This window comes from Zootoca vivipara, chromosome 14 (assembly GCF_965207765.1).
Source record: "Zootoca vivipara chromosome 14, rZooViv2.hap1.1, whole genome shotgun sequence".
Taxonomy (NCBI): Eukaryota; Metazoa; Chordata; class Lepidosauria; order Squamata; family Lacertidae; genus Zootoca; species Zootoca vivipara.
In genome coordinates, this window is record NC_142597.1 from 39,552,013 (window position 1) to 39,576,145 (window position 24,133).

At 46.8% G+C, this 24,133-nt stretch overlaps 1 protein-coding gene across 2 annotated transcripts; it reads right to left on the reverse strand.

Moving 5' to 3' along the window:
- Positions 1-1,960: 1,960 nt before the first annotated feature.
- On the reverse strand, positions 1,961-24,133 carry DUSP14 (dual specificity phosphatase 14). Of its 2 annotated transcripts, none has more exons than XM_035140244.2 (2): positions 23,901-24,133; positions 1,961-3,327 (listed from the first exon to the last, which is right to left on the reverse strand). In XM_035140244.2, exon 2 carries the CDS (start codon positions 3,216-3,218, stop codon positions 2,622-2,624), a length of 597 nt encoding a protein of 198 aa, XP_034996135.1. In that variant the 5' UTR covers positions 3,219-3,327; positions 23,901-24,133; the 3' UTR covers positions 1,961-2,621. The 2 variants fall into 2 exon arrangements, with proteins under 2 accessions (XP_034996135.1, XP_034996136.1); XM_035140245.3 differs by lacking the exon at positions 23,901-24,133 and adding an exon at positions 12,702-12,851.

Below are 24,133 nucleotides of genomic sequence, written 5' to 3' on the forward strand. Positions count from 1 at the left end.
TGGCCCCCAGTAAGTTGTCCAGGAGGGAATCTGGCCCTTGCGCTGCTAAGGCTGCCTGTTGCAGGGCTAAGGGGCTGCTAGGCCAGGAGCACCCCAAACCCTGAGATGTCAGGGCCCCAACCTGAAACCTAGTGGCAATCCCTGGTGATGTCATGGAGCTGGGCCCTGGAGACGGAGGTTAATTGGGAGAGGGGAGCAGAGAAAGGGCAGTGTCTGTGCTAACAATTTGCAGTCAGTTGCTGCCGGGCTTGAGCTTGCAAGCCTCATGCACAGTCTTCTTCATATTTCTTAACTTCTTAATTCAATTTTGCCCACCTGGAGTCTCAAGCCCTGTGTGTGCCGCCGCCTGGAAGGGGCCAGGCAAAGCTGGAGACTGATCTGCAGCTCTGGCAACGCTAGTAGAACCCTTCTTTAAAAGAAATAAATGCTGGCTGGAAACAGGTGCCTTTTCAGACAGTTTTCATCAGCTCTCAAGCACTATTTAGGCAGCCAGGCTTGATGCTGATTCGAAAGTACATTTAGAAACAGCTCTGCCAGCATGGGGATGAAAAGGTTCAGAGGGGTGGCTTTGAGCTAAGCAGCTGGTACTGCGCAAGTGTTGACAGCAGCAAGCAGGCTGATCTGCAGCAGACAGCAGAAGTGCGGGCCTCTTAGCAACTTGGCTTGTGACAGATCCGACTTTTCCTTGTAAGCTTGACTATTTGGCATAGTAAACTCTGACGGTGATGAAGCTCCCGAAGCTCTGTCCATTTCCAATGTGGCCAATGTGCGGGTGCCTTCTGCAACCTGTTAACAACTCAATAATAGTGCATTTGTAGTGGATTTATCCTAGACTATCCACACACAATTCTGCCTTCTAAGTTGTCAAGCTCTTTATGGGCCTGGGTGTCCTGTGATGCTTCCCCAACGTGACTGCATTACTGGCATTGGGAGAGGCAGGCCTGTGATGGCCTGGGCCTCAGGCTCGGACTCGGAACCAGAGGAGTCTCAGTCTGTACCGGATCCTCTGCCTCGGGCATTGACTGAACCAAGCCTGGGGCCTGATTCAGAGGAGCCTCAGTCTGCACAGATTCCCCTGCAACAAGCACCAGCTGTGCAGAGTCAGGGGCCTGAGCCTATCCTGGCTCCAGATGCGGGGAATACCTCGTTGCCATCAGCTGGGTCATCACCGACAGCTGACCCACTACCAGCTGAGTCAGGAGAGGCTGAGGCAGCTCCTGGGTCTAGTAACCCACCGGCGTCTCCCGAGCTGCAGAGACTCAGGTCTGAGAGAAGGAGAGACCTGAGTACTCACAGGAGGAGTGCTCGCCTTCGGGCGAGACAGGGTGGTGAGCCGTTGGGGGATCAGGACCGGCCATTACCCCGTCAGAGACAAAAGGCGGTCAGACCCCACCCCAGGTTGCGGGAGCAACATTGCTGTTTGCCAGATCCTGCCTGTGTTCCTGTTCCTGACCTTGCCTGGTTACCTGCCCTGCACCCTGCTTCCGCTACATCGGACTGACTCTACGTTGACTCTTTGGACCACGGACCGGACCTGGACCTCGCCTCTCGGATTACCCACGGGACCAGCACAAGGCCACAATGAAAGTGGAAACACCCCCATCTCATGGGATACTTGTGGTTTAGAAAGTTGCAGGATTTCAGCAAGAAGCAATGGGGGCGTGCACCAATTTGAAACAAAGGTTGTATATCTGACGAACAGGAATGAAAGGGTGATCGTGTGTAACTGCAATGATACCGTCATGATCACAAATAATCATGAATGCACGATAAAAAGGATGCTCAGAGTCACCCTTATATATTGCTGGGGCATTTTATTGTATTGCTTAATTCTTTTTAAATACTGTGCCAAGGAGGATCGGGCTTCAGGCAAGCTTATGGATGTTCCAGATTAATTGTAAGGATCAAGACCAAAAAACCCTGATGTTGAGCAGGTAAGGGAGAAAAAGAACAGGACACCTTAGTTGTCCAAATTATTTTATTTGTGGCAGATTGTCTGGTTAATATTCTCTCCCCCCCCCCCCAAAAAAATCAAACATTAGTTGTAAGTTCCCCCAAAAGGGATGGAAAATCTTTCTGGATAAATCTTTCAAAAACTTATAGAATAAAATTCCAAGGGCATAGTATTTCTCTGGATTCGAATGTTGACCATGTAATTTTATTTTAACCCAACATTATAATCTTTCCTCTGGAAAAAGGAAAGGTCCACTCTTTTCCTGATGAGGTTTTTGTTTTGTTTTTGGCCAACAAGCTGGTGTAACAAGGAAGAGATACAGGAGAAGAAAAAGAAAAAGCTACTGCATTGCCAGACAATATTTGGGTCACGTCTTCCGCCGTTTTTTGTGTGCTTGGCTTCATTTATGTATATTGTCGAACTGGGCTTGCGGTTTCGTTTTGTGGATGCTGTGTACATCTTCACCAAAGTAGCTGCAACATTCACTCCACGGGACGTTAGGATTAAGGCCCCCCAAGATTATGGGGGTTGCTGGTTTAGTGCTCTGAAAATAAAAATGCTGTCTAACAAAGGAACCGAAGAAGTGGACCTCAAGGAGAGACTGTTAACTCTCTCCTTTGTGACTGGTTTGAAAGACCTCGTTCTTTCTGCTCCTTGCCGACTCCCTTCAGATCCCCCAGTAAGGCACAAAGGTTCTTCTCTCCCTCATGTAAACATCTGGCATAATGCCATACGGAGTCTGTACCATTTTAACGGTGTTCCTCCCGTACAGCTCTCGCTCATAGTCTATGAGCTGCCTCCAGAAGCCCACGTTGGGGTGGATGACCGGACGCCTGGACTTCACCCAGTTGTAAGCCTCCAACAAGGTGACATTCTGGTATTTCATAAGGTAGGCGATGCAGAGGGTGGCCGAGCGGCTCACGCCAGCCGCGCAGTGGACCAGGGTCACCCCGTGCTTCCGTGCCACGCTCTGGATCTTGTCGGCCACGCTGTCAAAGTACAAGGAGATGGGGGCGGTCGGCATGTCAGCTACAGGCACTTTGACGTACTCGAACTCGGGGAAGTTGAAATTGGGGAGCTCGATGGTGGCGTTGACAATGCATGTGATCCCGCGGGCCAGGAGGAGCTGCCTGTTGGAGGCGACGCTTCCCTTACTAATGTACAGGAAGGGGGTGAGTTGGGCAATGCCGCCCAGTGCCCCTTCGGAATACAGGCGAGGAGTCATTAGAGTTCGTGGCAAAGTGTAGTGCCTTCGGGAGGTCATGAGCGGGGGTCCTGGGAGGTCCTCAGGCTTCCATTCCAGGTGCGCAAAACCCAGATTAAAATTCCTGTCTCGGTAAGGTGGCGGAGCTCTGCTTGTGTTGTTACTTCACCTGCAAAAACGCCAAGGAACAACAGCTTTACAAAACATGTCCGTACATGCCGGAAAGCTAGGAGCTCCGAAAGGTTAAACGTGGCACAGCTGCCAATACAAGTTTTATTGTTTTATTTCTTTGGTTTCTGCCCAGCGGTTCCTACCCAAAGGAGCCCAGTTAAGTGCGTGTGTGTGTGTGGGGAACCACGTGTGCTGCCTCGGAGTACCTTGGAAGAACAGCGGAATAAACAGTTAAATAAAATAATGCTGATTTGGGGTAGAGGTTGCCAACCATTTCAGACCCATGGCTACATTTGCAAGCCAGAGAAACTGCTTGCAGAGAAACATGGACCGCAAACGCAAACTTACACAACATACTGAACCCCACAAGCAATTAGGTTTGAGAAAAGCATTTTCACTTAATGCAGGCATCCCCAAACTTCGGCCCTCCAGATGTTTTGGACTACAATTCCCATCTTCCCCGACCACTGGTCTTGTTAGCTAGGGATCATGGGAGTTGTAGGCCAAAACATCTGGAGGGCCACAGTTTGGGGATGCCTGGCTTAATGCTTCCTTCTCCCAAAAAAACCCAACGCCTGGTGTTTTAGCCAAGGCTCCTCAGACCAGACCCATTGAACCTGATAGATATAAGTGAGTCAACACTGAGTTGGATAAAACTCCTGACTTCTAATTTTTATCAGAAGTGCTACAATATGCCTCCTCCCTCCTTTAGCAGAAAGCATTTTCACCCAACCCTTATCTGTGCTGCCAGGGCGAGGGCCATAGCTGATGGGTCAGGGTCACAGCTAGGGAGTGAGGTAATCCTTTTCTCAATAAAATTACCCCTCCCCTGTTGTAATTAGGCTTAGACGCCATCTATTATAGCCAGGAGTCATTTTCAGCAGGTGGGTCACAGTGAGTCAGCCGTCACCCTTCTCCCCATTGCAATGGGGCTTAGGAAATAAACCATTGGCTGCAACAGAAGCCTTGTTCTCAGGCCTGATTGCAGTGGGGTGAGTGGCTGGGGGAGGCCTCTGTGGGCACAAATGTGCTCGCGGGCACTGTGTTGGTGACCCACAGTTTAGTGCTACATCCTGTTGAGAGCCACTCTATAACCTTTTGCCCGCCCCCCCAACCAAGTAGTACGTCTTAAATGAAAAATTGCCATCTGTTGGAAAATGTGTGAATGGTTCTGGGCTGAGGACAATAGATAAAACATGGGCAGAGGTGTTTTTTGTTTCAAGAAACCGCAGGGTTGCTTGTTAGTGCTGCCATACGTCCAGGGGGAATTTCTGAAAGGTGACGCTTTGTCCTGGATCTTAGGCAAGTCAATTGAAACATCACGGGTTTTTTGGCTCAATTTTGGGGTGTCCTGGTTTTTACTTTCTGAAATATGCCAACCCTATAATGTACTGTACAGTGGTATCTCTGGTTAAGAACTTAATTCGTTCCGGAGGTCCGTTCTTAACCTGAAGCACCACTTCAGCTAATGGGGCCTCCTGCTGCCGCTGGAGCACTATTTCTGTTCTCATCCTGAAGCAAAGTTCTTAACCTGAGGTACTATTTCTGGGTTAGTGGAGTTTGTAACCTGAAGCGTTTGCACCCTGAGGTACCACTGTATGCAAAAAACAAAACAAAAAGGCCCCCATAGATAAGGGTTAACAGACAAGCCTGCTTGCAAAGACCCTTGGGAAGTGTAGTTTTATCGGCCTGCCTGTTGTTCACTGGACTACAACTCCCATAGTTCCTTGCTTGGGGGTGGAAAAAGCTACAACCTCTGGCCCCAAAGACTAATTTTAATGTTGTACAGGCACCCTCAGTTTGGTTGCTGTACTGAAAATAACACCAAGTGTCTTTTGCCTCTTCTGCCTGGACTTTAATTATGAGGTAAGAAGCATTTACTTTGGGGGGTGGGGTAACTCTAAGGTACCCCTCATGTACCATTTTGTGGGGAGCAGATCAAGATGTGATTGGGGTGGGAGCTTTAGTCAACCCCCCCCCCCTACCCCGGCCTCCATTTAACTTGGCAGCTGTAGCCAACGGGGCTCCAGGAGCAGCCCTTTTCATTTCCCACAATGCCCTTGCCTGTGGCCGCACTCCAAGGCATTGTGGGAAATTTTACAAATGGCAGCTGCTAGACCCAGCAGGTCATTTTTTGGGGCGGGGGGTCCCACAGCAGATGTCCAAACTGTCGGGTGCACTGCTTGGACCCTCAGCAGCATCCCAGAGGCTGACAAAAGGGAGAAGGCTATTTGCAAGGTTAAATTAATTGTGTGTGTAAAAGCTGCCAAATAAATAAGAGCAGCAAGGCATTGTGTTCCTCTGAGGTTGTCATTTTAACATGCTTGGTTTAATAATCACCTCAGGCACAAAGCGCCTCGCTAGGCCAAAAATAAACAACAAAAAAACACCCACCCCCATCGCAGCAAACACTGATAAATCCACTATGGTGTGTGGTTGTGTTTGCCTGACGGTGTGGAATTTTAATTCGAACGCAACAAAAGAGTTGGCAGGGGAGCGTTTAAAGGGAGGTTTCTCCAGCTCCAGAGGCCTTTCAATAGACTCATTCAGGGGCAAGACCCCATTCTTCACCGCCTCCCTTAACGAGCCGGCTTCGTTAGTGCAACATGCGCATCTTTGGCTGCCCTGATGCTGAAACTGCTCAAACAGGGTGCCGGCTCCAAAATGGATCTCACTGGGCCCTCGTTTTGGCAGCCGTCCTCCAAGATATCAAACCACAGTGTGAAACCTCTGGCCTGCGGACCAAATTAGGCTTCCGAAGAAGCTGTTTCGGTCCTGCTATGTTTACCTGCCCTACGCCAGGTGTAATGATGCAGCTCGAGGTTTGTGAGCACTGTCAAGCAGCGACTCTCGCAAAACAGTCCCGTCATGCTTTTGCAGATACCACTGTGGCTGCTGAAAAAACTCGGAAGGTGCCGTTATTAGTGATGGGTTCAAATCCCCACAGAGCCATAAAGCTGTGCTGCCTCTCTTGGCCTTACTCTACCTTGTCAGGTTGTTGTGAAGAAAGAAAGAGGGGAGAACTATGTACGTAATCCTGAGCTCTGTATAGGAAGGGCAGGATAAAATGTAATTTATAATGCCAACAGGGCACCTTGAAACATTATTTTTCCTCACATTGATAGTTCTTTGGAATCGTTTATTATATTTGTTCTCTTCCCCCCCCCCCCCTGTATTGGGTGTGAATGGCAGGTGAGGATCAGGGAGTCGGGTGGAAATGGTTGGCGTTTGCTGAAAAAAAGGAGTAAAACCAAACTGGAAATACTTGGCTAATTAATTCACACCACAGCTTTGCACCATCCAAGCATTTTCCCCCCAAGGTTTGCTTGCTTCCAAAAACGCAGGAGGGTGGAAAGAAACAGCTCTCTCTAAGTCTGGCAGGGTAAGACTGCTGCGAAGGACAGTGGGGAGAGCTATGTTCATCTGAGCCAACTTTTGTGTGAGAGAGAAAACCCTTCCATGCATGTGTACCTCGATCGTTTTCTTTGTCTTAAAAACATAAGAAGCGCCTGGCTATTTCAGGCCAATGTTTGTGCTGGTCATCCTATTGTTCTGCATTATACTGCATTTACTCACTGCTATTTTAAAAGTCTAGCACCTTCTTTGCTGAAAGAGCAGAGTAAAAACATTGAGGAACAGCCTGATCATTATACGTAGTGGATGATCCAAGGTTGCTGCAGAGTTGTGATTTCTGAGCACAGGATCTGAACCAAAAGGGGTGGCAAACTGAATTGTCTTGGTCATGAACCCCCTTGCATTGTTTCAAGCCCTGGCTAAGCAGGTCAGGTTGCTTTGGTGTCAGATCAAGTTGGCCTGAGTGACACACTTACCGCCAAGGTGAGAGGAGGCAAAGCCAGAGCACCGTGCTAAGCGCTTTATTTTTAAAGTCAGATTTGAGGCTTGTGTGCGTTTATTCACAGCTCAGCTTTTCCAGCCGGGCGTCAGCTTTGTTAAGAGCTTCCTTGATATTTCCCTACCCCTTCAAAGTTTGTTTTTTTCTTCCTTTTTTCAGTGGCTTTTCCCCGGTGCTTAGAGCCAAGCCAAAAAATTGTCATTAATAAATATGCGCTGGCTCCAAAGACTTAAGAACCTGACTCACGCCCAAGTTAATGGCAAATATTGGCAATGACTCGTGACCAGTGGGATCTGCAACCAAACGTTGCAGTGCGGAGTGCTGCTGTTCAGGATGCCAGCCAGCCAATTGTGCCCTTTCCTGAGCTACTCCATTTCTTCTCTCTTCCCTCCCACATCCAATTTCCTCCCCTGCAAAACAGTCAGCCGGTTCATTCTGTGCCCAAGGAACATGCTCAGTTCTCGCACTGAGTTGTTTTTGCGTTTTCTCTCCCTTGGGTTTATTTTACCCTAAATATTTTCACACTTCTGCAAACCTTGGAGTTTCTCTGGTAGGCCTGAATGGTGCTAACCTGGCTACATAAGGAAACACACTTGGAGATTTGGAGTGGGGGTGAGGGGTGTGTAACTCAGTAGTAGAACATCTGTCTCGCATGCTAAAGGTTTGAGTTTAAATCCACAACATGCCTGGAACCCTAGAAAGCTGCTGCCAGTCAGTGTAGACCAGTTATGGCCAAACATAGCCCTCCAGCTGTTTTGGGACTACAACTCCCATCATCCCTGACCACTGGTCCTGTTAGCTAGGGATGATGGGAGTTGTTGTCCCAAAACAGCTGGAGGGCCAAGTTTGGCCATCACTGGTGTAGACAATACTGAGCGAGATGGACCAGTGGTATGACTCTGTAGAAGGCAGTTTCCTGTGCTCCTATGTTCTAAGTCTAAAGCAGGCATCCCCAAACTGCGGCCCTCCAGATGTTTTGGCCTCCCATGATCCCTAGCTAACAGGACCAGTGGTCGGGGAAGATGGGAATTGTAGTCCAAAACATCTGGAGGGCCAAAGTTTGGGGGTGCTGGGTCTAAAGCATACTTACAATTCTGTTTTCAGTGTTCCAAGCACCTCAAGTTCATGATCTCAGTCATAGGAGCTTGGTGTGTTGTAGTGCAAGACTGCAAGGGACCAGCGACCCTCCAGGTGGTTGTTTTTTGACTACAACTCCCATCATCCCTGACCACTGGCCATGCTGACTAAGGCTGATGGGAGTTGGAGTCCAACAGCATCTGGAGGACCACAGACTCCCCACCCCTGGAATTGTGGTTGAGAGTGTCAGAGTAGGGTCAGGGATATGCAGGTCAAAATCCCCTCTCTGTCAAGAAGCTTATCGGGTGACCTTGTGTCAGGGACCACCTCTCAAGCCTGATCTACCTCACAGGGTTGTTGTGAGGGTAGCACGATGTAAGCCACCTTGAGTTCCTTGGAGGGCAATTGTAATATACAAAAAAATAGGAACAATTCTTACAACAAAGGTCAACCAGAAGGAGGACTGAAGGTAACAATCATGGCTTAGTTAAATTCTTGAATAATCTGAGAGGCCATTATGAGAACAGACTAGGTGGGCTATTGGCCTGATCCAGCAGGGTCGTCTTATACTCTTACATTTAACTGCAGTGCAAAAATCCTAATTTGAGAGTGAGTGGGCTTATCTGCTTACCGTAGCAGTTAAATATGCCGCTTGAGGCAAATAACCGCTTCAAGCGGCCTGTGATGTCTTTGAAAATAGAACCCAACTGTAAAAGCCCAACTACACAAAATTCTAAAATTATCTAAAGCCCATGGAAAATGCAACATCTCATTAACTCTACTAAGCTCAAAGTTTAAAAGCAATAGCATGTTTTCAAATCCTAATAATGAGAGACTGTGTTGGACAGTTTTCAAAGGAAGGAAGGGGGGAAGAGAGAGAGTAAGGAATTGGGTGGTGTTTCTGAAAAACAGCTTCAGTTGGTTCAGTGCTATGCAAGCTCGGAGTGGTAGATGGATGGGGAAGCTGCAGCCCTTCAGAAGTTCTTAGGGTACAGCTCCTATCATCCCTGACCATATGTTATGCAGATCTGGGGCAAACTGGGTTTAGGGATAGTCTATCAACATCTGGAGGACCCCTGGTTTTGCCATCTCTAAAATAGTGGGAAGCATATCAGCTCTGCATTATAGTTTTGTTTTTTTAAAAAAAACATGTTTCTAGTCCTCAGGAATATTAAAAAAACTTTCTCTCCAGAACATTTCACTTCTAGACTTTTCTTTCCTCCCTGTTGTTACATTTTCTGGTTCCCCTTTCCTAGCAGCTCAATGTATAATTGTCTTTGCAAGGCCCCACATAAAAGGGAAATCTATGGTTGACTGGATTTCCCAATGTTCCATTTGTGTGTTTCATCAAAAACGCAAAATATGATGACGTCACTACCTTTCATGGAAGCCAGGTTCCACCATGAAGTCTTGCCCCATTGAACGGCTGCTAGTCTATTCAGTCACTGCTTACTGTCCTGAACATAACTTCAAATTGCTTCAAGCATTGGAAAAGCTGCCTTTGTGACATCAGCATTTAACTCAGCCAATCACCCTAAACGTGAAAGGCTGTTGGGTGGGATTAATTCAGTGCTCGATTTAGGGCACAGCAGGCGGTTCTCCCATACGGGGCCGTGAGTCAAGGGAGCACAAAATAGTAATAAAACTTATTTTTATATGGGTACCTACTGAGAAGATCCATAAAAAGCAACTGTACCAAAAGGAATGATTCTGAAAATAAGAAAAATTGTCCCAAAGTCCGCTCCTGATTACTTAGATTAAGAGAGAGGATGATGGGTAAAGATGAGCTTCCTTTTAATTGGGCTGTCCATTTTTCCCTTTGACTCATCACTTTTTAAAAGTTGTGTATGGTAGGCCTAAATTTATCATGTGTAAACCACTTTTTCTTTGAAGAATATACAGATACTTCAATTTAAAAAAACACAAACACCCTATTTAGCTGTTGAGGCTTTTCTTGACACTAGGTTGGACAAACCTTGCATTGCATGTTGGATGTTTGTAGCTAGAGTCGTAGGTTTTTTTAAAAAAAATTAAAAATTAGGTCTTGTTCTTACAAGCTTTCCAATGAGGTAGGCAGCCTGTGATGCATCAGGCTGTAGACAGGGGGCAGTATTTCATGACAGAATGCTCCCTGGGATTTTTGTGTGTGTGTGTGTGTGTGTAATCTCCCTGCACATAGACAACTAGCTTGCCAAGGGGAAGCCCTTCACCCTGACATGCTAGTTTTCCATAGGCAGAGAATCTTGATTTTGCTTGGTGGAATATTCAGTTACATGGACCTCCACAATTAGGTCTGAAGTGGTGTGACAGACAAAGTTGCCACCTCCCTGGATGTTCTCTAAGGACCAGACCAAGTTGTATCTCTGCTCAGTAAACCAGAATCCAAAACGGATTCTAAACTGGATCCTGAGCAATTTCTCCCACCGCCTGTGGGCCATTTTGACAAGTGGGCTGGGCTGCCCATCTGTCAATCACTTGATATAACCACGCCAGCCAATCAGGGTTTCTGTAAGCACCAACCAGTTGTGTTGACATCATATATATGGCATCAGATGTGGGACAGATGGATGTGGTTTGGCCAGAGGTTCCCCATCTGACCACCAGTAACCTGAATGGGTGGCTCTAGTTCAGGCATCCCCAAACCTCGGCCCTCCAGATGTTTTGGACTACAATTCCCATCTTCCCCAACAACTGGTCCTGTTAGCTAGGGATCATGGGAGTTGTAGGCCAAAACATCTGGAGGGCCGCAGTTTGGGGATGCCTGCTCTAGTTCATCCCCAAGGCATGGCGGGTGAGAATCGATAGATATGAACTGAGGCCCAGGGCTCAGCATCTGTCTGGAAGCCTTTGAGATCTCTTGCAGGGACAGTATTCTGTGTACTGGGCCAGTCTGGATTGATGGGTCCAATTCTGCATAAGGCAGGCTGATACATTCAAAGACTGTAGTAATAAGCCCCTGGAGTAAAAACTGTTAGAAACAGAAAGCAAACCTCCCTCTGACATCATTACCCTCCTGCTGCTAAATACCAATTTAAGTGACAAGATCTGATACTACTTGTTTCATTCCATCTCTTTTTGTCCTGCCTAATGACTGTACAAGGCATCTCCCTATTACCCCTTAATTTTTATTTTTTTACGACAGCCTTCCTGGCAAAGAGGAACCTAAGCACTAAGCTGAGGGTTGGGGGGAGGGGGGAGCGTTTCCAGGGTGTACATTGCATGCCTCCCTAGAATCATAGAGTTGGAAGAGACCACAAGGGCCATCCAGTCCAACCCCCTGCCGAGCAGGAAACACCATCAAAGCATTCTTGACATATGCCTGTCAAGCCTCTGCTTAAAGACCTCCAAAGAAGGAGACTCCACCACACTCCTTGGTAGCAAATTCCACTGCCGAACAGCTCTTACTGTCAGGAAGTTCTTCCTAATGTTTAGGTGGAAGCTTCTCTCTTGTAGTTTGAATCCATCGCTCCGTGTCCGCTTCTCTGGAGCAGCAGAAAACAACCTTTCTCCCTCCTCTATATGACATCCTTTTATATATTTGAACATGGCTATCGTATCACCCCTTAACCTTCTCTTCTCCAGGCTAAACATGCTCAGCTCCCTAAGCCGTTCCTCATAAGGCATCGTTTCCAGGCCTTTGACCATTTTGGTTGCCCTCCCCTGGACACGTTCCAGCTTGTCAGTATCCTTCTTGAACTGTGGTGCCCAGAACTGGACACAGTACTCCAGGTGAGGTCTGACCAGAGCAGAATACAGTGGTACTATTACTTCCCTCGATCTAGATGCTATACTCCTATTGATGCAGCCCTGCATGAACTGAGAGGATCACTCTAGCATGTGATCCTCTACGGTTGCACATTGCAAGCTGGGATGGTTCCAGCCAGTGTGGCATTGTGGTTAGAGCACTGGGCTAGAGGCCCAGGTTGATAGGAGCATAAGAGGAGCCGTACTAGTTCAGGCCCATGGCCCATCTAGTCCAGCATCCTGTTCTCACAGAGGGCAAGCAAGATGCCCCTATGGGAAGCCTGCAAAGAGGATCAAAGTGCAACGGCCCTCTTTCCCCACTTGCGATTCCCAGCATACTGCAGTGGAAGGAGAACATAGCCATCAATGTTGGTAGCCACTTCATATGGGCTCATCTTCCATGACGCTCCATTCCCCACAAGGGCTGGGCGATATCTGGTTTTCAACATTGCGATGCATCACCAGCTAAACATTGCGATACACCGATACATGTCTGAAATAAGGAGAGAGCTACGTAGAGGCATTGGCTGGCTTCATGGTTTCCCCCACATTGTGATTTTTGCGTAGCACACACATCATGATTCGCAATACACTGCCAGGTCAAAAATTATGAAACCTATACCACCACCATAAATAATAATTTCATTATTTATACCCTGCCCATATTATTCATACCCTGCACCATATGGACTTCAAACCTGTTTTGGATGATATGTTGCCCAGCCCTACTCCCCACTCGGCTGGTCAGCCCTTTTATTCTGCTCAGACGATTGATTGGGATCCTCTGCTCTTTTTTCCAGAGCTAAGGGAGAAGCAGGACTTGCCTTATCTGCCTTGCTTTGTCTCTGCAAAGACAGGAGCAAATGCCCATATTTTCTAAGATCAGGTGTTTTCAGTATCCTATGGGAACCCAGGCAGGGACAAAGATCTGGTGCAGGAGCCCGGGGCAAGCGATACTGAAGCCTGCTCTTGAACTCAGAGGCCCAGCTGGAACGAGGGCAGCTGTGTCTTTGATTGCCATGGTGTCTCCAAAAAGATATGCCAGGACTTCACCTGCTGCCTGACAGGGCACCACTCTCTTTTGGGGTTTTGTTGTTGTTTTTAAATCCCTGTGAACGTCACTCGTTTTAATTTCTTCGGAGATTAAACCTCAAAGCAGCAGTACTCATTAAACGAGCCCTTGCAACAATCACTATATCAAAATGGATTATGTGGCCGGCTACTTCATTGAGTTGAGGGAGCCTTGTCCAGCTCGGGGAGGAGAAAAGATGGGAGTGGGGGCAGAAAACGGCTCAGTTATTATCTTGGTGTCTCGGTATTTCACCTTTTTACCTGTGCCTAAGTTCTCAGCATTTAAACCCCGGTTGGGTTAACAAAAAACGATAGAAATGCTCAGAAAACATGCATTTATAGTTCACTGCCCCAAATCCTTGAACCTGTAGCTCACTCCTCATAGATCTACAAGTCCTAGCACCCTTACCAAACTACAATTCCCAATATTCTTGGGCTGGAGGGGGGATGTGCTTATATATGCTGTCTGTTTGTTTATTTTTAAATGCCATTTTAATCAAAGATTATGGGCAGTTTCCAACTAAATTTAGACTCAGGGCAGATCCACTGAAATTAATGGACTCAGCTCATTTCCCAGTCCACGAGTTTGGACCCAGTTTAGTGTTTTGAACCCTGGTACGCTGGGCCAGCCAGTGTCAAAATAAATGATGCCCTTTCTGTTCGCAAGGCCAGAGGAGGAAGGCCGTCACCAGCCAATTATTTTTATAGACTGTTTTATACATGGCTGCAAATCACAGTACAGTGGCGGCGGCATGGGGGGTGCGGGGAAATGCAGCCAAAGTTCTCCCCCCTCCTCTCGTGGTTGGCCAGTGCACTTTGGCTGCTCTGTAGATAATTCTCTGCAGGTTTCATAAACTCATCTGGACAGTCACTCAGCAGAACTAACAGCAAATGAGTTCCAATTTCCCCACTGAATAGAAGCTCTCAGCCTTAAAAAAAATGATTGCTTTTTTTTTTTAAAGGAACCATATTTACCAACAAAGCTCAAGCCCTCTAATGATAAGAGAGTAAGGGGACTGGGATTTTTTTTGGGGGGGGGGGTCCAATGTTTCCACCACATGTGGACTTGGAGGATTTCTGAAGCTTCTGGTCCCTTTAATTTTTTTTGCATTGAAAAATAATAATGGCAAGTGGCTGTCATTCTATTATAAGGGCTGTTGCCTGTTATTATATAAGGCCCGCCTGTTATTATATAAGGCCCACCTAGTCCAGCTTCCTGTTCTCGCAGCAGACAACCAGATGCAACTTCTGGAAAGCCCACCAGCATTACCCGAGTACAATAGTCATAGAATCATGGAATAACAGAATTGTAGAGTTGGAAGGGACTCCGAGGGTCATCTAGTCCAGCCCCCTGCAATGCAGGAATCTCAATCCTTTCCTCATTGTTCTTCCCTGTCAGCTGGAGATGGGGGACAAATCTGATTCAGTTTGCATTTAAAAGCAAATTGAACGAATCCACACTTTCTGGAAGAAATGTGAATTGAAACACAAGTTGTCCTTTGAAATTTGCTCTTCTCTGAATTTTGCAGGGCCATTCAACAACCAAGTAACATGTACAGGATTGCACATACTGGAGTGAAGTGTACGTAGACATGGCCATTGTTATTGTGGCAGTTCCCAAACTTTTTCACCCCTGGGCCACTTGAAAATTGTTGTTGTTGATGAGGATTAAATTTATTACCTGCCCTTCAACAGCAGGTCCCAGGATGGGTTACCACATTTTAGAATTCACCACACTTAAAACCAATTACAGGTGTCAAAGGCCAAGATGGTCTTATGGACCACTAAATTATTTTTCTACCTGTTGTAGCAATTGCCATTTGCTGGTGCTAGGTGCTGTATTATTTGCCATTGTATTTTTATTGCTTATATTTTATTGTACTCTGTTCTTTTAGACTTCTCATTCCATGGAACTCAAATCATAATACAATAAATTATAACCTAAAAAATAAAAGAAGCACGAAGAAGACAATTGAAAATCAATATAAATGCATAATGCGGATATGCCATGGACCGCTTGAATGACGGTCAAGGACCACGGATTGGGAACCCCCAAGGATTGGTGAAAATAACATTTAAAAATGCATTATAATTTCAAAAATGTGTATATTAGGAGAAAAAGTCACTGAAATGCTGATTCATTTTCATGAGGACTTAAACCCCTCCCTACAAACTGATTTGCAGACATGGAGAACTGAAGACTGGAGAAAGTGAAAAAGTGAGTGAAACCAAATTAACACATTTGTACATCCCTAATAGCCAGGTGGGATGTATGGACGCAGCTGGCACTGTGGGTTAAACCACAGAGCCTAGGGCAGGCATCCCCAAACTTCGGCCCTCCAGATGTTTTGGACTACAATTCCCATGTTCCCCGACCACTGGTCCTGTTAGCTAGGGATCATGGGAGTTGTAGGCCAAAACATATGGAGGGCCGCAGTTTGGGGATGCCTGGCCTAGGGCTTGCTGATCAGAAGGTCGGTGGTTCGAGTCGCTGCGATGGGGTGAGCTCCCGTTGCTCGGTCCCAGCTCCTGCCAACCTAGCAGTTTGAAAGCACGTCAAAGTGCAAGTAGATAAATAGGTACCGCTCCAGCGGGAAGGTAAATGGTGTTTCCGTGTGCTGCTCTGGTTTGCCAGAAGCGGCTTTGTCATGCTGGCCACATGACCTGGAAGCTGTACGCCAGCTCCCTCGGCCGATAAGGCGAGATGAGCGCCGCAACCCCAGAGTCAGTCACGACTGGACCTAATGCTCAGTGGTCCCTTTACCTTTACCTTTAATAGCCATTGATGTTTTTATCTTCCAGGGAACTGTCCAATCTTTTTAGAAGCCATCTAAATTGGTGGCCATCTCAATGAGATCTTCACAAGTGGAGAGGTTTCACATGAGAGAGTTAGTTCCAAGTAGGCTGCCTGAGCCTTTGACCTGTCTACTGCGAAGGCTTGCTTCCTGGATGTTTTGCTAACAATCATCCATCTTCTAGTTACAGGTAGGTAGCCGTGTTGGTCTGAGTCGAAGCAAAATAAGAAAATTCCTTCAGTAGCACCTTGTTGTTGTTTAGTCGTTTAGTCGTGTCCGACTCTTCGTGACCCCATGGACCATAGCACGCCAGGCACTCCTGTCTTCCACTGCCTCCCGCAGTTTGGTCAAACTCATGTTGGTAGCTTCGAGAATACTGTCCAACCATCTTGTCCTCTGACGTCCCCTTCTCCTAGTGCCCTCAATCTTTCCCAACATCAGGGTCTTTTCCAAGGATTCTTCTCTTCTCATGAGGTGGCCAAAGTATTGGAGCCTCAGCTTCACGATCTGTCCTTCCAGGGAGCACTCAGGGCTGATTTCCTTAAGAATGGATAGGTTTGATCTTCTTGCAGTCCATGGGACTCTCAAGAGTCTCCTCCAGCACCATAATTCAAAAGCATCAATTCTTCGGCGATCAGCCTTCTTTATGGTCCAGCTCTCACTTCCATACATCACTACTGGAAAAACCATAGCTTTAACTATACGGACCTTTGTCGGCAAGGTGATGTCTCTGCTTTTTAAGATGCTGTCTAGGTTTGTCATTGCTTTTCTCCCAAGAAGCAGGCGTCTTTTAATTTCGTGACTGCTGTCACCATCTGCAGTGATCAAGGAGCCCAAGAAGGTAAAATCTCTCACTGCCTCCATTTCTTCCCCTTCTATTTGCCAGGAGGTGATGGGACCAGTGGCCATGATCTTGGTTTTTTTGATGTTGAGCTTCAGACCATATTTTGCGCTCTCCTCTTTCACCCTCATTAAAAGGTTCTTTAATTCCTCCTCGCTTTCTGCCATCAAGGTTGTGTCATCTGCATATCTGAGGTTGTTGATATTTCTTCCGGCAATCTTAATTCCGGCTTGGGATTCATCTAGTCCAGCCTTTCGCATGATGAATTCTGCATATAAGTTAAATAAGCAGGGAGACAATATACAACCTTGTCGTACTCCTTTCCCAATTTTGAACCACTCAGTTGTTCCATATCCAGTTCTAACTGTAGCTTCTTGTCCCACATAGAGATTTCTCAGGAGACAGATGAGGTGATCAGGCACTCCCATTTCTTTAAGAACTTGCCATAGTTTGCTGTGGTCGACACAGTCAAAGGCTTTTGCATAGTCAATGAAGCAGAAGTAGACGTTTTTCTGGAACTCTCTAGCTTTCTCCATAATCCAGCGCATGTTTGCTATTTGGTCTCTGGTTCCTCTGCCCTTTCGAAATCCAGCTTGCACTTCTGGGAGTTCTCGGTCCACATACTGCCTAAGCCTGCCTTGTAGAATTTTAAGCATAACCTTGCTAGCATGTGAAATGAGCGCAATTGTGCGGTAGTTGGAGCATTCTTTGGCACTGCCCTTCTTTGGAATTGGGATGTAGACTGATCTTCTCCAATCCTCTGGCCATTGCTGAGTTTTCCAAACTTGCTGGCATATTGGGTGTAGCACCTTAACAGCATCATCTTTTAAAATTTTAAATAGTTCAGCTGGAATATCATCACTTCCACTGGCCTTGTTATTAGCAGTGCTTTCTAAGGCCCATTTGACTTCACTCTCCAAGATGTCTGGCTCAAGGTCAGCAACCACACTACCTGGGGTGTACGAAACCTCCATGTCTTTCTGGTATAATTCCTCTGTGTATTCTTGCCACCTCTTCTTGATGTCTTCTGCTTCTGTTAGGTCCTTACCACTTTTGTCCTTGAAGACCAACTAAGTTTATATTTTGGTATGAGCTTTCGTGTGCATGCACACTTCTGTATCTGAAGAAGTGTGCATGCACACGAAAGCTCATACCAAAATATAAACTTAGTTGGTCTTTAAGGTGCTACTGAAGGAATTTTCTTAATCATCCATCTGTCTCTGAGCTTGGAGTTAAGCCTCCAGGTCAGAAGGGCTCAGCTTCCTGTTGGGCTTGAGATCGACTTCTCCCTCAGTTTCCTCATTTAAACTACCAGCCCCAGCACAAATGCGAAATTCAGCTTCTTCAAAACACACTCATTAATCATGAACATCTCTCTAATTACATATTAGAGGAGCGCCCCCCCCTCCCATTTCCCTTAGACATTCCCCAAAGTTTAAAGGCTGGCCTTGAAGAGGAAATAAAGCAGTTCCTTAAGTAAGGCCAGACGTACTAAATGATTTTAAGCCATTAAGCCTCCTTTCTCCTTGACTGCTGAGGCAAAGAAGATAAGGATTTGAGGGGAGCGGGTAAACTGAGCTGCCTAGGAGACTTTGCCAAGAATATGGCCAATTTTGTGTATGCATATACAATTTTTTGTTAGGGCGCTGGCAGAGGTGAGGAACCGGTGGCTTTCCAGATGTTGGTGTACTATAACTCCCATCATCCATGAGTTGTGGACATGCTGGCTGGGGCTGATGGGATTTGGAGTCCAGTAACATTTGGAGGGCGACCGGTTGTGTGGTCTCTCCCTTTTGGGCAGGAATGGGAAGATTGTGGCTCCACAGTTGTTGGGACTCCCAGTTGTCATCAGCATTCGCCTGCATGGCCAGTGGCCATGGATGATGGGAATTGTAGTCTAGCAATATCTGGAGGGTGACAGGCTCCTCGCCTTAAAAAGAAGGAAAATAAAAAAATACACCCCTACATACCCTCTAAATAAACCCATCATTGCTTGTCTGCAGGCAACCCATTTTTTAAGGAACTCTTGCTGCAAATGAAGATGGTTTTATTTATGATGCAGGTCCCAAGGTAGAGCGAGCTGCAGATTTGTAGCATGTTTCTTCAGCAAGTGCTAGGCAGGACAAGGCTGATTATCCATTTATTTGCAATTTAAACTTAGTGCCTTTGACTTGCTCTTGTTTTTGGAGGTGTTAATGGAGTGTGCTTTAGGCTCGGTTTATGTGCCTGGGTGCCCTGGGTGTTGTGATAAGAACCAGACACCATGAGTATGCACAGATTTGCTCTGTGTGTGTGTGTGTGTGTGTGTGTATGAGAGAGGGAGAGAGGGCTTGAGATGAAGGGGCTTGGAAATACATGCCAAAGCAATATCCAAATGCCACTCATGGGAGTTACAGTCGATGTAGGGATTATTAATAAAGGCTGGGACAAGGCAATAGAACCAGCTTTCTTTCTCCATCTAAAGTAAAGGCCTGGACTGAGTTTCTGACTTGCTATATAATCAGGGTATCTAAAGGGGGATGGGGAGCTGCAGCCCTCCAGATGTTGCTGAACTGCAACACCCATAATCCCTGGGCAGTGGCCATGCTGTTTTGGGGTGGGTGGGTGATGGGAGTTGTGGTTCAGCAATACCTGGAGGCCAGAGCTTTCCCACTCCTGGTATATACGGTATGATATGTATGGTATATCCTGGACTGGGTTAGTTATACGGATTGGCATCATCCTGGACCATGGTGCCTACAGCCTTCCCAGTGTTGTTGGACTAAAACTTCAGTCATCACTGGCCTTGCTAGACAGGGGTGCTGATGGGAGCTGGAGTCCATCAGGGCACCAGGTTAGGGAAAGGTTGGCCTAGACCAGGCACCCCCAAACTTCGGCTCTCCAGATGTTTTGGACTACAATTCCCATCTTCCCCGGCCACTGGTCCTGTTAGCTAAGGATCATGGGAGTTGTAGGCCAAAACATCCGGAGGGCCGCAGTTTGGGGATGCCTCGCCTAGACCATCTTCCATGGGAGCTTGTGCTGGTGCAAGCTTGTGAAGACTGCTGCTTCAGCAATAAAACTGCTAGTACATTTCCAAAGCTAAGCAGGGTCCAGTAAAGTTTCAAATCGGATGGGAAACCATGTGTTGAGATTCCTGCATTGCAGGGGGTGGACTAGATGACCCTCAGGGATTCCTTCCAGCTCTACAATTTTATCATTCTATGAATGCAGAGACTTGGAACTTGTTCTCTTTCTTGGGTGTATCTCATTTCAGGTTGTGGCCTGTTTTATCTGCCTCTTAGGAGTTAGTGGGAGGCATTCAAGAAGCTACTGAGCCACGCTTTGGGAGGTATACATTAAACTACTGCAAATTTGTTTTGGGAAGGCTGAAGTTCCTAGGAAGCTTAGGCAGGGTTCCTTAAGAGCAGGGGTTGGGAAACTGCAGATCCAGGGGCCTAACGAGAACCTTTTGTTTAAAAAGGGTGGTTGCTGAGAGTTCACCGACAGCTCTCTCTGGTAAAATGAGAATCAAATACGATGAGAGCTAGGGTAAAATGAAGGTTTTCACTAAATCAGCTTTGCATCTGCCACAAGGAAATGAAAAGAGCTTCTGCTGCTCTGTTGATCCCACAAAATGAGAAAAGTGAATGTATTTTTAGAAACAAACAAAACCCCAAACCACTGGACCACAGTCTTTAAAATACTGAGATCTAGCTGCTTAAAACACTAGTTTAGCCTTAATTATTCAAGGTACTTTTGATAGCTATAGTGATGGTTTCCTAGAAGCATATGTTTTACTTTGAACATTTGTATGCCACTGGTCAGCTAGGAACTCTCTTGATTAGGAATCGCTTAAGGCTGGAAAGGAACTTCATGCTGTACCCTAGATACCTGCTTTTTTTTTTTAAAAAAAAAGTTATGTTTATTGCTATCTTAGAGAAATTGACATGCAATATTCAAGAGGCTAAGGGTGACATGTTTGGGGGTTATTTATTAAATATATGTCACACGGGTGGCAAATCCCTTTGAAATACAATTTTATTTGGCGGCGTCTATAAACAGGCATGAATGTTTTCTTCTTTCCTATTTCCCCCAGTGTACAACATGAGTTGTGTTTTTATACCGCGTTTATAATTTTATAATGGTAACCATTTTATTCACTCCTGGTATGTTATTTTTCTTTTATTATCAAAAGCTACATGTGTTGAATTGATATAGTTTTGCTGTGAATGTTTGCTTTTCTTTTTGTATGCATTATCTGTTTTATTCCCCTGGAAGTTGCCAGGCAATGACCCCCATCCCCCTTCTGACCATGGAACATGGTCTTGTGGGTGTAAAACAAAGATATCCACTGAGTTGGGGGACCAAACCCTCCACACCCAAGTAGATGCTTAGGAGTAGGGTTGCCATATTTCAAAAAGTGAAAATCCAGACACAACAGCTGGGGCTTTTTTGCCCAGAGTTGCATTTTAAATAAAAGCACACATTCTACTCATGTAAAAACACGCTGATTCCCAGACCGTCCACGGGCCAGATTTAGAAGGCGATTGGGCCGGATCTGGCCCCCAGGCCTTAGTTTGCCTACCCATGGGTTAGAGTGTGGTGCTGATAATGCCAAGGTTGCAGGTTCGATCCCCGCAGGGGAGAGCTGCATATTCCTGCATTGCAACGGGTTGGGTTAGAATGATCCTCAGTGTCCCTTCCAACTCTATAATTCTATAATCCTATGTGCAAAGTTAATACATTTCCCCTGCACCTCTGATGAGTTGCCTGGTCTTAAACAGGTACAGCAGGGGTGGGGAGACCTGCGGTCCTTTGCATGTCATTGGACTACATCTCCCATCAACCCCAGCCAGCATGGCCAGTGGTCAGGGATTGTGGGAGGTGTAGGCCATCAATACTGACCCACTGAGAGCCAGTGTGGTGTAGTGGTTAAGAGCGGTAGACTCGTAATCTGGGGAACCGGGTTCGTGTCTCCACTCCTCCACATGCAGCTGCTGGGTGACCTTCTCTGAAGTCTCTCAGCCCCACCCACCTCACAGAGTCTTTCTTGTGGGGGAGGAAGGGAAAGGAGAATGTTAGCCGCTTTGAGACTCCTTCGGGAAGTGATAAAGCAGGATATCAAATCCAAACTCTTCTCCTCTTCTTCACTGTTTGAACCTCTGACCGGCATACACACCGTACATTTAAAACACACATCTCTCCCCAAAGAATCCTGGGAACTGTGGTTTGTTAAGGGCGCTGGGATTTGTAGTGCTGCGGGGGTAAACTACAATTCCTAGGATTATTTGGGGGAAGCAACATACTTTAAATTTATGGTGTGTAGTATTTGCACCTCCCACCTCCATATACACACACAATTGGAGGCTGGAGTGCATCAAAAGCCAACAGCTCCTGGGTTGTACGTTGTACGTCGGCCAAGAACTCCCCCTATTCCTCCATGTTGGCTGGGGCTGATGGGAGTTCAGCAAAATCTGGAGGGCCACAGGCTCCCCATTCCTTGTATGATACAATAGAGTGTTTTGTGTTCATTATGATTTGAATCCAAGAGATGGGAATTCAAACCCCACCTCAAACGTAGGTCACACCCAAACCATACAATTAAAGCACATTTATGTTAACAGTCATTGCTTCCCCTCCCCAAAGAATCCTGGGGACTGTAGTTTATCCCCCACAGAACTACAGTTCCCAGCACCCATCACAAACTATTTCCCAGGATTATTATTTTTTTGTGGGGGAGCCATGACTGATAAAATGGTATAAAGTGCTTTAAATGTACAGAGTGGATGTGACCCCAGCCTCAGTGGGTGGCTCTATGCCTCACTTTCCCCTTCTGTAAAACGGGAATATTTATCTCCACCTCCAGAGGGTGGCTGTGAAGGAGAACCACATTGTTTTGGTTTTAAAACAGCTCCCTCATCGAAATAATACATTGTGTATTTAAAAATTGGGGGGGGGGCGCGTTTGTGTGTGATGGGATCTCTACCCAACATTTAAAAAGCCGGCCAGCACAATGTGGCTTGGTGAAAACAAAACAAAAACCCTCCTTTGGAAAGTTCTGAATGAGCCCGTACATAATGAAAAGGCTCGGTTCCATCTGTAAATGTTCAAATCAATAATTAACAACAGATCATTCTGACCAGCTGCCCTCTGCAAAAACGTCGGAGGGATTTTTTGCAGGAGCAGAGGGGGGGGGGAAAGCAAGCCTCCAAGATGCCTGTCCTGTGTTGTTGTTGTTTTTAAAAAAAGACCAGGGCAATTTGTTGTTGTTTTAGATTTCTCTTTCTTTTCCACCAGAGAGGATGAAACTATATATCTGGGCAATTCTTCACTTGCTTCCCCCCCCCCCCCAACTACACAATACCAATAGGGAACGCAACACTCTCCAATATCAGTAACACCAGGTAGGAGACTTAGAGGCATCATACCAAAATACGCTCGAAAAAACCTCTTGGCGAATAGGCTGGGGTGGGGGGTGGGTTGGCACCTTCTCTAGGGAAGCGGCAGAGTATCAGAGACAGAGCATCTGTCCATCCTCAGCACCTTCAGGTAGGGCTAGGAGAGACCCCTTGCCTGGGGAGGGGTGTGTGCTGCTGCCAGCCAGTGTAGGCATGCTGAGCTAGGTGCACCAGTGCTCGGACTCTGTGTAAAGCAGCTTTCTATATAGCCTGCTCTTGAAACAGATTGCCGTGGGTGGAATATCCAGCAGTTTAAATGAACAGAAAAGTACGTTCAGCGTGTCCCTCCTCACCCCCTAGCTCAGCATCAATGTAGACGTTCTTTGGGAGAAAAATAGCCACAAGTGTGATCTTGGAGTAGCATAAACGCCCATGCACCTGAGAAGCCCAGCTCATCATACCCCAAATCCACAAGTCATTCTCTCCCCCCCCCCCCCCCCGGATCCTGTTTCACGATTCTCTCCCCGAACCGGGAGCACCCAGACTCACTGGGTGGCCGGCGTTTTACTCCCAACTTAAGTGCATCACTTCTCAAACACCGGCTGGCCCCACGCCGGACCGCGTTCCCCAAAAGCACCTTGCAAACGCTTGTCCCCGAATCCTGCCTAGAGTTGGCGAGACGAGTTGCTTTCTCCCTCTTTGCCTTTGTTTCTCTGTCCTCTCCCCTCGCCTTTAGGAGAGGCAACGCTTTAAGCTTCCTCCTCCACCTGCCTACCATCCAAGTGCTTAAGCTTTGAGGCAGCAGCTTACCTGGTCCGCAGAAGCCGAAAAGTATCCCTCCTGTCTGCTCTCACCAGAACAGCTGAGAAGCAGGCTGGCTCAGCCTCGCTTATGAATGGGAGGATGGGGCTCTGGTCTTTGCGCTTACTGTGCGCCGGGGAATGTGGGGAGGGGCGGAGCCTAGCCTCTGACAGCTGATCTCCAAGCTCCGCCTTCCCAGCGCTCTCTCTCTCTCTCTCTCTCTGTGTGTGTGTGTGTGTGTG

What these genes read in the sequence shown, in the direction of transcription:
- DUSP14 (XM_035140244.2), bottom strand. Translation starts at nt 3,218, where the DNA reads ATGACCTCCCGAAGGCACTACACTTTGCCACGAACTCTAATGACTCCT.